The sequence below is a fragment of the Camarhynchus parvulus genome, chromosome 4A, assembly GCF_901933205.1.
Source record: "Camarhynchus parvulus chromosome 4A, STF_HiC, whole genome shotgun sequence".
In the NCBI taxonomy this organism is placed as follows: domain Eukaryota; kingdom Metazoa; phylum Chordata; class Aves; order Passeriformes; family Thraupidae; genus Camarhynchus; species Camarhynchus parvulus.
The window spans coordinates 11,333,209-11,345,857 of NC_044600.1; the positions used below are offsets into that span (position 1 = coordinate 11,333,209).

General features: G+C 41.7%; 1 protein-coding gene across 5 annotated transcripts in view; it reads left to right on the plus strand.

Moving 5' to 3' along the window:
• COL4A5 (collagen type IV alpha 5 chain) overlaps positions 1-11,354 on the plus strand; it is a 75,342-nt gene extending 63,988 nt beyond the window's left edge. For 3 of the 5 annotated variants that reach the window (XM_030967758.1, XM_030967760.1, XM_030967759.1), the window contains 11 exons: positions 606-614; positions 1,970-2,103; positions 2,467-2,539; positions 2,688-2,759; positions 3,111-3,239; positions 3,528-3,626; positions 4,899-5,111; positions 5,453-5,630; positions 6,177-6,291; positions 6,569-6,741; positions 8,219-11,354. In XM_030967758.1, coding sequence (XP_030823618.1) covers positions 606-614; positions 1,970-2,103; positions 2,467-2,539; positions 2,688-2,759; positions 3,111-3,239; positions 3,528-3,626; positions 4,899-5,111; positions 5,453-5,630; positions 6,177-6,291; positions 6,569-6,741; positions 8,219-8,300 — 1,277 coding nt within the window. In that variant the 3' untranslated portion in view covers positions 8,301-11,354. The remainder of the gene's footprint in view (positions 1-605; positions 615-1,969; positions 2,104-2,466; positions 2,540-2,687; positions 2,760-3,110; positions 3,240-3,527; positions 3,627-4,898; positions 5,112-5,452; positions 5,631-6,176; positions 6,292-6,568; positions 6,742-8,218) is intronic. The other 2 variants (XM_030967761.1, XM_030967762.1) reach the window with 2 other exon arrangements.
• The last annotated feature ends 1,295 nt before the right edge of the window (positions 11,355-12,649 follow it).

Here is a 12,649-nt window from a genome sequence, read left to right on the forward strand (position 1 = left end):
GTTGATCCATGTCAATCCTGCTTACAGTTTCAAAGAGGACATAAGCCTACTTTTCAGTCCTGGAATTGTATTCACAGATAGTTGAGGCTCATACCTGATTAGTGGTGATAAGTCCTTCTGTTAGTTACACTTCCCCCCTGCCCAAAGCAGAATTTTGCACAGGAGTAAGCTGTAATTCACAATTTACCTATTTGCCAAGCTCCAGGCCCTGTGAGGCTGAGTATTGTCAGTGAAATGGTTGCATAGTCCAAACCCTGTTGTGAGCAGGACTAACCATTTATAGGCCTTAACTGTAATGTTAAAGCAATAATATGTTCTCTAGTGAAGCTTTAAGTTTGCTGTTAAATGAAGTGTCAAATTAGTTTCAGTAGAGCCTAGTCACCAGAATAACTAGTATCTGAAAATACCTGTTTGTGTATTCATGTGTGGTTTTATGCATGCATGTGGATTATACTGTAAATACAAAATATGCTGGTGAAATGGGTTGTTGTGTAGTGTATATGCTGTCATCTGTACTATTTCTAACTAGTAATCTTGTTTTGTACTGTGATGTCTGACCCTTCTAACATCGATCATTGGGCTTTGGTGAACTCTGATCCTTCCAGGGCCTCCAGGTTAGACTCTTAACTCGGGCAATTTGTTTTACTGCATTGCACTTGATGTAAGAGAAACAGATGTTTCTGTAACTTTGTGATTGTCTTTTTAAGGGCTGTGGTTACTCTGCAGACCGTGTGTGTTTGATTAGCATGCCCCAGATGGTAACCTGGTATTATTTTGCATGTGTACAGTACCAGACCAGTATGAAAGAGCAAAATGAAAACAAAAAATCCTCACATGATGGGATGCTTTCTGTAGCTGAAACTGCTACAGGATATGTGTGAAATCTGGTACAAAACTGCTGTTGATTTAAAAAGGGAAGGTAATTCTATACTCAAATTTGCATGCAGAAACACAAATCATCAAATTTATTCATTGGGTATAGACTATGAGGATGTCAAAGGAGATTCCAAGTTGAGAAGGACTGAAAGTCCAGCACACCGATAAATGTTAGATTTGTATTACAGGAGAGAATGTCATAGCACTGTCCTGCAAAAAAATCCTTTTGTTAATCCAATTATGAGCTCTAACTTGTAAAATGTTATTAGCTGTTGCTGCACTTGCTTATGGTTTATTTTGCCACAAAAATTATACTGGTTACCTTCCATTTAGATGGTGGGACAAAGGTGGAGGTCTCATCTTTGAGTTCTCTAGATATCAAAGTTTCTTTTATACCCACTGCTTTGTTTTGGATTAATCTGGCTATAACAAAGGCAAAATATTTAAAGACCAGCCCAGTTTCTCTATTAGGTTTACACAGTGTAAGTCTACTAAAGATTAAAAAATCAGTTGCAGAGAGAGTCATTCAACATAAGGAAGTTTCTGCAACTCAGGTTATGTAGGCAAGGCAGAATGACAAGCTTCCTGCTGCCCAGCAGTCAGGAGACAGCACACGTGTGCTGCTTAATAGTTATGTCAAATTCTTACAAGAAAGCAGCTCTACAGTGTTTACACTGCACTGTGCTAGTGTTGAGACTAGCTTACAAAAGGAATTCAGGCTGTTAGGAAGCACTTAAGACATGGTGAATGTAATGCAGACCAGCAGAGAGGATATTTGTACTGTCTAATTTTGGGTTTCTTGGCTCCTGGTAAATGCACTGGTTTGGTCACCAGTAAGCTGCTAATGCAGGTGAGCTGCACTGCCTTCTGGAAAGACCTGCTTCATCAGCCAGATGAGGGGCCTTGGTTCCTGATTTAGGTGGTGCAAATAATTCCTCTTGTTTTCCTTTTAGTTTACCCTGAATTTAGCACTGAAGTAGAGCTGGGAAGTTCAGTCAAAACATCTTTTTTTTTTTTTTAACACTGAAGGCACAAACTTGGAGAAAATGAATGATATATACTGATGTGTGCGTATTTGTTCTGCAATGTTAAGGTCCACCAGGCCCAGAAGGTCCACGAGGGCCACCAGGCATTGGAGGACTTAAAGGGGAAAAAGGGAACCCAGGTCCACCTGGTCCACCTGGCCTGACTGGTCCAAAGGGAGATCAAGGACCACCTGGACGCCAGGTAGGACAAGAAATGGAGTTTTCTCCTAGTTAATTTTTAAATCAAATGAAAATGGAATATATTTGGGTGGAACATGCAGTTTAACATAATAAAAGCCAAAATGTGGTAGCTAACAGCCTGTCTTGTAGCAAGGAAGAGGATCTTTTCCTCAGCTATCCCCCAGTACTAGGCAGGATGTCCCTGCTGCATTCCCATGGGAGCTGGAGCTGTCCATGCTGCCTCGTGTTCCCTCTCTCACTGCCAGCCCCCCGTGGTCTCAGCCCTCCACAGCCCCAGTGGGCTTTGTTGTCCCCAGCCACTTGTTCCATCCTGGCTCTCTGGAGCTGCTGAGATGAGGGAATAACATGAGGCTCTTCTCTTCAGGGGGATCCTGGTCGTCCAGGTCTGAATGGAATGAAGGGTGACCCCGGGGTTCCAGGCGTTCCAGGATTCCCAGGTATTTCACTGGCTATTCCCAGGTATTTAACCAGCATTCTGAGCAAAACCTCCAGACACAGTAACAGCCTGTTTAGGCCATTCCTGCAGCAGACTCTGTAGAACAGCATGTTCTTTCACTGGGTAACTGTGTGAATTTGATGTTTCAGGTATGAAGGGTCCCACTGGACCTGCAGGACCCGCTGGCCTCACAGGCAGCCAGGGACTGCCAGGCCCACCAGGTAGGAGTCCTGGGCAGTGGCACTGTCACTTTTGCTCCCTGTCAGTAGAATTTGTTACATAGATGACTTGGTCTCAGCCTGCAAAGTGAGTGAGCGAACAAGATCTTCAGCATAATTCCAACCTGTACTTTTTAGCCCTACAAGTAATTCTAATATGTTTTATACTCTGTATCCAGTCTATATGGATTAACTCCTCTGAGGGGGGGTCACCAAGAGTACCTTTCTTCCTATATGTACACTTATTCTTTCTTGCAATAATGGAGCTCTTGGCTGCTGATTTTGAAATAAAGAAACTGTTTCTAATGCTGTCTTCCACCTTGGTTTATCTAACACCAATCTTCCTTCTCTCAGGTCCACCAGGTTTACCAGGCACCATTGGACGAAGCATTGTTGTCAAAGGTGATCCTGGTTCCCCAGGTCCTCCAGGACAGCCTGGCTCCAAAGGGCCACCTGGATTGCCAGGGCCACAGGGATTGCCAGGTATGATCCAAGGTGGCTGCAGAGGACATGGCCAGAAATGTGTCTGAGTGCAGGTGGCAGTGCCAGTGACATGGCACAAGGTGCAGAGATGAGTTACTGAGCTCAGCAAGGGCCAAGAGAGAAATGCAGGTTAACAGATAACCACAGGATTCTACCATACACGTCTGGTTTAATGGGCTGTTCTTCTCTTGTGTCAGAAAGAAGTGACAGATGAGTCACTGACAACTTGAAGATTTCTGTGTGAGATTTAAAGAGCTTTTATTTCAGCTATGCTTTTGTGTGTTCTAGGTCCAATTGGTCTTCCTGGCGACCCAGGGAGAGATGGACTTCCTGGTTTTGATGGTCCAGCAGGACGAAAAGGAGAGAGAGGTCTTCCAGGCCAACCAGGTAGGGTGCTGATGCTATGAGGACTCACTGGAAAAAGAGATTCCCATTTCTGAATGGAGGCTAATACTGGGAAGTAACATCTTTGCTTCATGGGAATAATGATAAAATCATAATTTTAGGATTTTCTTAATGCAAAAATGCTACAAACACCTGAACATACTTAGATTGGAATATTCTCAGCACCAACACATTGCTGGCCATTGCTGAATAACATTGTCAAGTCCTTTAACTCAAGCTTAATGGCATCCCCTTTGCAGCACAGATGATGCAGAGGAGATAATGAAGATTGTAAGAAACTGAAGAGAGAGATTAGTAAAATAATACTTATTTTGCCTGGAAATTATGAATGGGAAAAATAGACTTCATAAGAGAGTTTCACTAAAGCCAGACATTGGACTGCCATTTGGGTATTGCTTAGAACTACTGAACTAGGATTTGAGAAATCAGACAAGACACTGGGAACATTTTCTAATGGTAATAGATATTAACTAGCTCTCTATTGCAACTTGTGAGAAAAACTATTAGAATTAAAACTGTTAAAAAGAATTTAAAAATCCATAACACCTCTTTTTCCTTTTTGTCTGAGCAGCTCTATGAAATATGTTAGCATTATTTTAGTAAAAAAATGTAAATAATGACTGCAGAATAACACAGTCTAAATATTTGTAGTTATATTTCCTGATATTGCTGTTAAGAACAGCCTTTTCTTATAAGTTTCTCAGTTATTTGACTCATTTTTGCTCACAGTCAAGGCTATTCTAGCTTATTTCCACTTTTAGTAACCTATTCCAAAACTGGCAGCAGCTTTTCATTTTGATAGGCTTTGGCTCAGGTGTTACCACAGCATGGCCTGGAGTAAGACTTGCCCCTGTTTCTGGCTCTTATTTTGTGATCTTGAGCACGATATTTCAACATTATCTTAAGCTGCATGCAGATATGTTTTGGAAGTGGGGAGCTGACTGAAGTCATTCCAGTGGCTGCCATGTTTTCTGAAATTATGATAATGCCTGACAGCCCTGAGAGTATTTAGCTTCACAATACCCCTACAACACAGAGAAGTTGCCCTGCTAAAACCACCTATGGCAATCTCCCTAATTCAACCAAGCTTAAATGAAAAAAAAATCCAGGAAGACAGTGTTAGCAAATACCAGGTGCCCTAAAACAGAAGCACTCAATCACAAGACCAACAACCTTCCAGAGATGTGTTGGTCCTAAAAGAGCAAGTAATGGTGTTAATCAACACTGTGTGTTGTGTTTCTCTCCTGTGAACAGGTTCACGAGGAATACAAGGACCTCCTGGTCCTGATGGCTTACAAGGCCCACCTGGTGCTCCTGGAACAGCTTCTGTTGCTCATGGATTCCTTATAACTCGGCACAGCCAGACCAGGGATACACCACTATGTCCACAGGGAACAGCAAGAATATATGATGGATTCTCTCTTCTATATGTGCAAGGAAATGAGAGAGCACATGGCCAGGATTTGGGTGAGATATTCTGTATGCTCTCTCTTTAAGAGGAAACATGCTGTAGCTGCTTCTTCAGGTGCTCGGGTTCTCTGAAGACAGAGCAGTCTTGGAGATTTTTAGAGGAGAATGAGGATTGCATGATGAGATCTGCTATCTCCAGAGGATGCAGATTGTAATTCAGGATGAAGGAATGCAAACCAAAATGGAGAAGTAAAGTATTTTCCCCCTATGACAATCTGATGGCCCTTGCTGTGCATTCACAGGAAGGAGAGGAAGGATCCACAAGTACTGCTCTCAAAGAATTGCTATAAAAAGCAATGATGTGAAAACTTTGCTGTCTTATGTGTCTTACTCTGTAGGTACTGCTGGGAGCTGTCTTAGACGTTTCAGCACCATGCCCTTCATGTTCTGCAACATCAACAATGTTTGTAACTTTGCATCAAGGAATGACTATTCCTACTGGCTGTCAACCCCCGAGTCGATGCCGATGAGCATGGAGCCACTGACTGGGCCAAGCATCCAGCCCTTCATCAGCCGGTGAGGCACAGCAGGCCAGCAGCTCTACTTTTGTGTCTGAGAAATAGTATATCTTACACATGTGTTTCCAACATGCACCTTGGGAATTAACAGATAAATCTGTCATGTTTTGTTCTGGGAGAGACTAGAAAAATAGGGGTTTTTAAAGTATTTATTGTCTGCAGAGGTTCATCTCCCTGCAGCAGTGATAAGAAGAGGCTGTACAGCTTTTCTCAAACAAGCAATCTCTGTAGTCAGTAGTGTGAGATCACTGTGGAGAGGAAAGAGAACATGGAAGCCATTGGCTTTAGGATTAAGGCACTCACCTGGGGACTCTGAGCTTCCACTTTCTGTTTCAGGGACTGGTTCAGTATTTTACCCAATGTAGTGAAAATAGAAACAGATTTGAGGTCCAAAATACTCTTACTGCAGTTACAAAATATATGAGAAATAGAAGTCTGGGTTAATAGGTGAGTTTTGCTCTCTTTTTCAGTGTAAGAATTCTTAATAAAACATACTCCTATTATATTTTAACATCACGTGCTTCTCTGATATTCCCGTGTCCAGATGTGTTGTGTGTGAAGCTCCTGCTATGGTGATAGCTGTCCACAGCCAGACCATTCAGATCCCTTCATGTCCTCCAGGCTGGGACTCCCTCTGGATTGGTTACTCTTTCATGATGGTAAGAACTGCCACTTACTCCAGAAGCAGCTACTGCCTGCCCACCTGTGTCCTGAGCTGCTTTAGGACACTGATAAGAGCTGCAAGGGTTGGCATTTTACCTGCAGCCACTAACCAAGGTAGCCAGGACTGACAGCACACAGATCCCAGCGTCACTGACGTTTATGGAGGTGTCTGACACCACACTATCTCTGCCAAAAATGAACAGTAGCTGACTGCTGTGCTATTCAGTTTTTAACACCTAAGATCCTTGTTTGTGTCCTTGTTCCCTCCACTAGCACACGAGTGCTGGAGCAGAGGGCTCTGGGCAGGCCTTGGCATCTCCTGGCTCCTGTTTGGAAGAGTTCCGCTCAGCGCCGTTCATCGAATGCCATGGCCGGGGCACCTGTAATTACTATGCCAATTCCTACAGCTTCTGGCTGGCAACTGTAGAGGTGTCAGAAATGTTCAGGTAAGAAAACCAGTTTCTTGTCTATAGCTTTATTCCAGGATGAATGCTTTTGAAACTGAATTTATTCCAAAGATCAAAAGGTATTTGTTTATAGGGATATAGGGAAATAATTTAGCTTGTTTTCCTCCTCACAACCAGTTTTTCAAGTGTTTCTTTGGTAAGCCTTTAATATTATGTGAAAACTTGCTAGGGCACATTCTGTTTTGCAAGGAGCCAGATTCTTTTTGTGTCAGCTCTCATTCACATTTTGTTGTAGTGCCTCCTCGGAAAGTAGTCCTACTGTGTTTACTATATTTGGAGCCCAAAAGAACAAGTTTGATTTTTTTTCTTGCCAAACCTTTCAATAAATCCAAATATTTCAAAAGGTGATTCACAGATATACAAGAGATAGGAGTGAAGGGCAAGGTCAACTCTTCTTAAATCTTTTGAGGCAGAGGTTCACATGACTTGTTTTTAAAAATCTTACATGAAGATTTCCTACCCTCCATGGCCAGCATTTTCTTCCACACTTTGCAGAAGGAAACAGGATGGTATTTTGGCTGCAAGGAAGCCAGTGGCCATTGTGTCCTCAGCTTCTCTGTAGTTGGCATTTCAGCTGGAATCTCTCAGCCCCTCCAACTTTATCCCTTTCAAGTTGAGTAGCAAATAATTTCTGAACTGAAGAAGCATGTCCTTTCATAGATTAAATAGCCTCTGCCCTGTTTGTGTACTGATAAAAAAACTCTTAATATTCCCACTGCCACCTAATTGACAAGTGTAGCTTTGTGGCACAGGGCTGGCACTATGCTCTGAGCAGTGGTGGCTTCTAAGTTAGCTTTGTGTAACACCTACAGTCAGGGTACTTGACATGATAATTCATCACTCTTCAGTTTTCTGGGTAGCTGATTATTGGTAATTCACGAGTGAAAACTTCCTATTGGTAACTGCCATGCACCCTTGAGATTTGTCTTTAATGTTTTGTCCCTCCCATTAAAACAACTTCCTTCTTCATTCTATTTTTTAAAGAAGGTTTTAAGCATTTGACTTGTGTGCACACATATTACACTAATTGCATTAATCTCCCATCTTGTTACCCTTTCAAAATAAAAATAAATTATTTGGTAAAGCTACCACTTAAATACAGCTCTGACTGTAGCAGTACTTTTGGCGTGTTGTTAAAGTACCCTTCAACTAAAGGGCAGAAACAGACCCAGATACAGTCTCAAATGTACACAATTCACCTTCCCCTTGGGTTGTGTTTGTGCTCCATCATCTGCCAGACTGAAACAGGTGCTTAGCATACCTTGGGGACACTGACACAACTGAGCATCTGTCACCTGCTGCTGGCAACAGACAGAATGAGCCCTCTTAGAAAAACTCTCCAATTCAGGATTCATTCCCTGCTCACGTACTTAAGTTTTAAATTAAACAGTGAATTCAGTGGATGTTGAACTGTAAACAAAGAAAAACCTAATGCAACCTTTCCTTTGTCTGTCAGCAAACCTCAGTCTGAGACACTGAAAGCTGGAGACTTGAGGACACGGATTAGTCGTTGTCAAGTTTGCATGAAGAAGACGTAACATCTTGGAGAATGTTTTATAAAACAGTTGAAAATTCCTAAGATGCGCTGTCTTCCAGCTGCAACAATGGTGCTACTGTGCAGAAAGAAAAAAAACAAATCTAAACTGTTTTAACCATGCAAATTCAAGTGTACCTCACTCATGTGCCAAACTAAGGGTTGTTCAGTACGTATTTGACAACAGCACTAAGATGAAAGAATTGACCTCTTGGAAACAGAAAAGAACACTTGAGGTTCACAAAGGATCAGAAGATGATTTTTTTCATTTCTCTCCCTGTACCAAAATGGCACCTTTTTGATCAACCAAGAGAATTGAGAAGAACACGACGCACTGAGTATGTTTAAAATAACAAGACTGCAGTTTTGAAAAACATTTTTCATGGTGCTACTAACCCTACTGTATTTTTAATATGAAATTTTAAGCTTATTTCTCTTTGTAAGTAATGAAATGTGTATATTGTGTAAACACCTTTTTAATCTAAACTTTCAGTCATCTAGAAACAAACCAGACTGATATAAAAATCCTTATATCTAAAATTAAAAGATAAGACAGTATTTTATTATGAAACTTGTGGTACAGAGAGAATTTACCCCTCTTATGCCAATTTATTCATTTAATTTTTCATTTCCTTCCTCAGTTGCCAACCTGATATATTTGGGGAATGCACAATTATTCTGAAGTAATTTTGATCAGGGTTTTAAATGTTGTACACCTTACTAGCAGTGGTTTTATTTGTGCTTAGAAAATCCAATCCACTTGAAAAGGGGTTTTTTATCTTGTGAAAATACGTGAAATTATTAGCCATATTCTATATCCTTCTTTTAAGAATACAAGTCACATTCACATTTTAGTAATCAGTTTGGTTTAACCAAACCTGTCCTTTGGGAATATCCAGTTACCAAAGCATTTAGGGTGATGCTTACGTGAAACTTCACCTCTGAAGTGGTGTCACATGTTTTATCCAAAACAGTATACACACTAAGAAACCTTCTGAATAAAATAAAGCAGAAGTGGGTGGAAACCTTCCTATTTACAAATTTGTCTTTTAATCTTATGTGAATTTATACACATCCACAATGTATTCACAGTATACAGCAACTCCTGTGTATGTATAGTTCACATAAGGCCTTGAAAGATGGTGCATGCAGTCTTTCTGATGTCAGTTTGTAAGAATCCTCCTATGTATGTCTAAAGAGTGTCACTACTTGTGCAATAGCTGAAAAGTGATCACTTTTGTATGCATGACTGTTCAGCTTCTATGGTCAGAGCGTTTCATTTACCCTTGTGTATAAACAGCTCCCTGACAATGCAGGACTCTGTCAAGTGACAATACCTTCATATTTTCATTGTATATTGCCACCTCGACTATCAATACAACCTAACTTGTGAATTAACACACTGCTCTCTACAGGTGATGTGGATTTGTTTATTGAATACTGTTAAGTAATTTATCTGCTAATGGCTGTTCTTACCTTCCAGCTGTCCCTGTAAACACGGAGCATCTGACATCTCCTTGTTTTACACATTTGACAAAAGACATAGGACTGGTGACTAAGCAAGAGGCAGTGATATACAATGAGATTGGTGCTGATTTCTAAAGCTTTCAACTGAGTATGAAACTGAAGTTCTTTAGTTTAAAGTGCAAAATAATAATAGCTTTGTCTTTTTTCCATTAGCTGCAGTTATATCTGTTGGTAGAGAGTGGGAATTCAGCAATGTGTATCTTTCAGCTCAGTTTAGTTTGGTTTGCTGATGCACGTAGTAGTAAACTGAACCTGCTGCTACCTCCAAGTCAGGAACTAGTTACCAAAGCTGAAATAAAATAGTCTCTTCATGTAAACACTAGCCCTTACCTTGCTGCTGGCTCTGCAGAAGTCTAAAATGAACATAGCAGCCTATTCCTAAAACAGCAGAAAAGTGGATGCTGAGGCCAAGGAGCTCTCAAAAGGAAAGGGCTCTCCCAGCCTTCCCTACCAACACCCCTCTTGTGTTTACCAACACAAAGTGTTTAAATGTGGGGGTATGGAATAGAGTGGACCATGTTTAGTAAACCAGTGCATAATTGGTGCTTCTTTATATGATCTGGGCTTCTCTTGCAGCAGGTAAAACCAAGACAGGAGATCCTATTCCTGGCTGTGGTACAGAGCACCCAGACCTGCTGGTCTTGTGGCAGCTTCAGGGCCCAAAGCTATGAGATGACCAGAGAAAAGTAAAGTATGTAAAGCAGCTGTGTTTGTGACAGCTCTGTTTTCTCTTCTGTCCCTGCAGCTCTGGACAGGGAGTCCTGAACCTTAAAGAGCTTCAGGCACAGAATTCCAAAGGGGTGACATTTTACTAAGAGAAAAGTAGTCTAGACATGAAGGAACGTCTTTTATTTTGAGATCTGCAGCAGAGATTCAAGAGATATTGGGTTAATTCTCACCACACCTTCTGTGCCTTAGAGCAGGTAAATCACTTGACCTGTGTTGGATCGGAGTTACTGATCTATAAAAGAGAACACGGTTCTTATTCTCTTCTGCTTCTTGATGCTTAGACTGTAAGCTCCTTGGGGCAGAGACATTGAGGGGGCTCAAATGTTGGTTGGGGCCTCTAGGTGCTATCCATCACTATATAAACATTAAACTACAGGTAAAAGTTTGTGTTTGCAGCTTTATTATTAAAAAAGGAAAACAGTGCTTTGGCCATTGGATCCTTAAAACAGTTTTCAATACCACCTAAACACGGTGCAGCTCTGGACACCACTTCAGCTCCAGTTAAGGCTCTTTTCCTGATGTCTGGTATGTTTTTGCAAGTTTTTATTCTCGTAATTAATCACATAGATTTGGGCTATTTTAGTTAATCTCAGTAAGCACCTGGCAGGTCTGAGCTGTGAGGGACATGCTGCAGCCACTCGAGGGCACCGTGTGGCTTTGGCAGCAGCTGTGACAGCAAGCACTGCAGGGGCTGGCCCTGCTTGGAGGAGGGAGCACTGCAGGAAAGCTCGGCAGGAGGGGGGTCCTCACCCTTCCTTGCCCACTACACAGGCCCAGTTCTTGTACTGCAGGTGGGGAACTGTAAATTGCAACCAGACTGATGAGTGAAAAAGTGCAATTTTTCTAAAGGAATACTGGTTTTAATCCTAAAACCAGCATCTAGCAATCTTGTGCCTAGGCTGTATTTACACTGTTCTAGTGTTAAAAAAATAAATGTTCTGCTTAAGACAGAGACTTTTCAGCCCCTCTAGAAATCCTATTACAAAGAGGAAAAAGCTTCCTTCAACATCATATTCATTTCTAGGGTGGGATTTAAACTTAAACACTTTTGCAGTCTGAGGACAACCTCAACAGGCACACAGGGCAGTGCAGCAGCACTTCTGTACCCTGAACTAGATGTCACACATAAGCTCTGAAGTCTGCAGCATTTTGTCCTCTGCTGTGTAAATCAATTCCTCTCTAGTAACCATTTCCAACAGAGGATGCAGGAAGGATCTATTTTAAAAAGTAATTCTACAACTTGAAAAAAACAACATACTGATTTTGCAAGCAACAAATGCTCAAGCTCTAAAATCTGATGGTCTGCAAATATTTTCTATATACTTTGATACCCAGCTGCAGTACTTTTGTAGTCAGCCTGCTGCCTGAACTGTGCTGCTGTGCCATCCTTGGGACACACCTGAGGGAGGGCTGTTGTGATAGATTCAGGACTTGTAGCAGCATTATGTGTTTTCAACAGGTCCTTCCCAGAAAGGTTTTACCCAGCACTGCTGGACACACAATACTTCTACTGTCATGGCTACTTCCACTAGAAGCACAAGCTGAAAACTGCACAAGAGACTGGAATAGTTTTGTCTTTCCAGGTTAGTCCAGTGGAAAAAAAGAAGGACACTTGGTAATGGGACACAGAGGCAGTGATTAGCTCAGGGGAGCTTTAAGTGTTCTACATTTAAAATGTAGGGTAAGTATCTGGAACTCCCAAGCTTTGGAAAGAAAGATTATTAACTCTACCCCTTTGCAGCAGACAGGAGAGCAGTGCCTGAGGACAGCCTCAGCCAAGGTGACAATAAATGGTCATTAGCAGACACCTGCTGTCCCTACAAAGGGCTCTGGGGGCTGAGGCTGCTCTGCCAACAGCGGCTTTGGTGCCTGCTGAGCTCTTGCCTCACACTCACTCAGGCTGCAACAATAATGTTGCTTTAAAAAGCTGGAAATTAACTCAGAAGAAACCAAAGTAACCAAAACTTGGTGTGTTTCTTTAGCAAAAGGGGATGAGGGGGACAAGTTTCTATCTTCAGACATGCAAAGCAAGCTCAGAACTCCTGCTCTCCCACAGCTCTGCATGGACAAAGGAGGGGAGAAACTTCTATACATATA